The 3598-nt window shown below is 38.0% G+C and overlaps 1 protein-coding gene across 1 annotated transcript; it reads left to right on the plus strand.

Annotated features, from left to right (window-relative positions):
• The first annotated feature begins 972 nt into the window (after positions 1-972).
• On the plus strand, positions 973-3062 carry LOC112748239 (spermidine hydroxycinnamoyl transferase). The gene has a single exon (XM_025796452.2). The coding sequence runs from the start codon at positions 1398-1400 to the stop codon at positions 2817-2819; it is 1422 nt and encodes a 473-aa protein (XP_025652237.1). The 5' UTR covers positions 973-1397; the 3' UTR covers positions 2820-3062.
• Positions 3063-3598: the final 536 nt, after the last annotated feature.

Consider the following 3598-nt stretch of genomic DNA (forward strand, 5'->3'; position numbering starts at 1 on the left):
AAGACTCGGCTCTCCCTCTCTTGTACTGGCGACATGCGACACGGCTCTTCCTCTCTCGCACCAACGGCGACGCGACATTACTCTTCCTCTCTCGAGTCCACAGCCAACAACTCAGACGGCCTATAAATCCCTCTCTCAAATCTGTAGCGGACGGTGTTTCAATGACGGTAACTAAGCATTGTCTATTTTTCTATTTTCTTAATTTTTTATTTTTTTATTTTTTGATTTGTGGTACTAGGAGATAGGAGGACTGTTCTGTTTGTTTATTGTTAAAATGTGCATGTTCTCTGTTTTTCTATTGCTTATGTTTTAATGTTCATATTGAATTTGTTATATATTATATTTCTATTTTATATTTTTCTATTTCTGGTTCTACTTGTTGATATTTATAATATTAATATATTATTTTGAAATCTTTTTATATAGAAAAAAGGAGAAGACAGGTGGCCCGCCAGACCGTCTTTTGACGGGACAGACCGATTAAGACGAATTTTGGTGGGATGGGACGGAATGGGACAGGACAGAACGGGTTGACCCGCTTTGCCACTCCTAATTTTTACTAAACAACGATGCAATTTCTTTTTTTTTTTTTGAGAAAGAATAAATAGGTCCTTAAACTTTTGGCCTGCGGACATTTATATCCTTGAGAATTTGAAAATATATTTAAATTCTTGATTTTCTCAAAATTTGGACATATCAATCATTGGGTCTAGTTTGTCCCATTTTAAAAATTCTCTCACGTGTGTATCCGTATATCGGCCAGACCAAGACAACAGAAGTCATGTTTGATGTTTTCGTTAGATCCCCAAGTAAACAGAAGAATTGATGTATCCAAATTTTAAAAAGGTCAATGAATTAAATGTATTTTTAAATCGTTAAAAATTTAAATGTCTTTAGATCAAAAGGTCAAAGACTTATTTTTTTTCTCCAGATAAAACTTTTAACAATTTACACCAATAGCTATAATTTCTCGTCAAACAATATTCACAACCCAATTCATTTTCCATCCACACATTACCAAGCCAAATCTAACTTTCATGTCAAAAACAGTAAAAAACAGCGTTACCAATAATATCACAACCAAACGACAAAAGAGTTACATAAGGTCCACTGCCGTTAATGTCCAACAACTTAATTAAATAATTAATGAATAACCGATATCCACCCTCATTAAGGCTGAAAAAGCTACACAAACCTATGTCTAACACATGCCTGAGCTTGTGGAGACAATCATGAACAAGCGTCACAAGTTCAGTGGCCCACGCACGTTTCTCATGAGGAAGAAAATAGCTTGACTCACACTAGCTTTGGCCGTTACTATTATAGTCCCCTTCACCGCTATACATAGTTTTATATAGCAATCAACGAAGCCTTTAGACACAAGAGAGACTGAAACAATGGTAACAATCTTAGGTACTCATACAGTGATCCCAAAAGAAGAAACTCCAAAGGGTCTTCTATGGCTATCAGACAACGACCAACTTTGGCGATGGAGTCATACACCTTCAATCTACGTTTACAACCCAAAACAGAACAACAACACTGTCGTCGATGTCAATGTCCTCGTTGAGCGAATGCGAGATTCTCTCAGCGAGATTCTCGTTCACTACTATCCATTAGCCGGGAGGCTGAGTTGGACGGACGGTGGCCGTTTGGAACTCGATTGCAACGCAAAGGGGGTATTGCTTCTCGAAGCTGAATCGAAGAAATCAATGGCGGAATATGGAGACTTCACTCCAAATGAACCCAGCATCAAAGAACTCATCCCAGCTGTTGACTACTCTCGTCAAATAAACGAGCTTCCTTTGTTCTTGGCACAGGTGACAAAGTTCCACGGCGGCGATGGCGGCTTTGCAGTCGGAATCCTTTTTTCTCATCCATTAGGCGACGGCCTGGCCGCCATTCGCTTCATCAACTCATGGGCGAAGCTCACTCGAGGTGCGAAGCTAGATCCAAGCGAGCTTCCGTTTCTCGACCGAACCGTGCTCAAACCAACCGGGCCATTAACTCAACCCCGGTTCGACCACCCGGAGTTCAAGCCTCTGCCGCTCATCCTCGGAAGAACCGACAACATCGAAGAGCAAAAGAAGAAGACGACCTTCGCGCTGTTAAAACTCACACCAGAACACGTCCAGAAGCTCAAAAAGAATGCAAATGCAAATGTAACCGCAAACGGAAACGGTAACGCTCCTCATAACCCATCTCCGAGACCGTACAGCAGATTCGAAATTATCAGCGCACATATATGGAGATGCGCTTGCAAAGCTCGTAATCTTGAAGAGAATCAACCAACGGTCGTTAAATTCAACGTCGATATTCGCAACAGATTGAATCCGCCACTTCCTCAAAACTACTTCGGAAACGCGTTGGGTCCGACGGTTACCCCAACTTGCTACGCTAAAGAAATCACCACTCAACCAATCAGTTACGCATCGCAGAAAATAAGGGAAGCTGTTAATAAAGTGTCGAATCACGAGTTTGTTAAATCCCAAATGCATTACGTGGCAGGGTTTGAAAACCGTTGGGATCTGATTAGAACACCTTATTTGGAGAAAGGTGAGTATAGAGCTGATGTGCCTTTCTTTGGGAATCCTAACATTATACTTGGCAGTTGGATGAGCATGCCGTTTTATGAGGCTGATTTTGGGTTGGGGAAGCCGTTTTATTTTGGTCCTGGTGGTGTGTGTCCTTATGACAGAGGGGTTATTGCTCTAATGCCTGACGAAGATGGTGATAATGGATATGGTGTTGTGGTGTACATGCACTTTCAGGTAGACCACATGAAAGATTTTATCAAATACTTTTGGGAAGATATTTGAAAACAAGGGATGAAGATGATGGTCTTAGCTTGCTTGCTAGCTCTTTCAAAATAATTTAATCTGTCTTTTGTATTTTCTTTTCTTTTTGAAAAAAAAAATCACTAGTGTGATAAAATTCAGTTTGCCAGAGCTGAGTTGGGTATGTTATTATTTCCATTCACTTTTGTATTTCTTGTCGTGTTGACGGCAAGAATTAATGTCGATCTAAAATTTTTCAATAAAACAGAATCTTGTTGTAATAAATATAGTCTAGATCAATAATGAATTTTTTATTAAAGTTTAATTTTACTTGTTACAAGTACAAACTAATAAAAACCGAAAGTATTAGATTTCTGATCATTTCTTAAAAGAATTATAATGAGATATGCGTGTTATTGGTGATGAGAATTAGACAGTTTACAGATAAGAATTTAAATGACAAAAAAGTAAAGCAAATAACTAAAGATAACAAATACTAAAGAGATCTTCCTAACAAGGATTAAAAATTAAGGTTTTCTATCATAATCATTAATCATAACACAACAATTACCTAGAGTAATTCTACTTCGTTATCTCCAACATCGAAAAAAAAGTCGAGTGAATATAGTTAATCACAATCCATAAGTAATATCAATGGAAAGAAGATTAACTAACCATTCTAATAAATTACCAATCTAAATTGGACATTAATGACTCAAGATCACCTAATTTTCTAATTCCAAGTCAAGAATGCTCAAAATCTACTCTAAAACTAAGAGAGACATTTTCACAAACACTTGGAAGGTATAAAATGAAAGCAT

The sequence above is a fragment of the Arachis hypogaea genome, chromosome 2, assembly GCF_003086295.3.
Source record: "Arachis hypogaea cultivar Tifrunner chromosome 2, arahy.Tifrunner.gnm2.J5K5, whole genome shotgun sequence".
Classification (NCBI taxonomy): domain Eukaryota; kingdom Viridiplantae; phylum Streptophyta; class Magnoliopsida; order Fabales; family Fabaceae; genus Arachis; species Arachis hypogaea.

What these genes read in the sequence shown, in the direction of transcription:
- LOC112748239 (XM_025796452.2), top strand. Translation starts at nt 1,398, where the DNA reads ATGGTAACAATCTTAGGTACTCATACAGTGATCCCAAAAGAAGAAACT.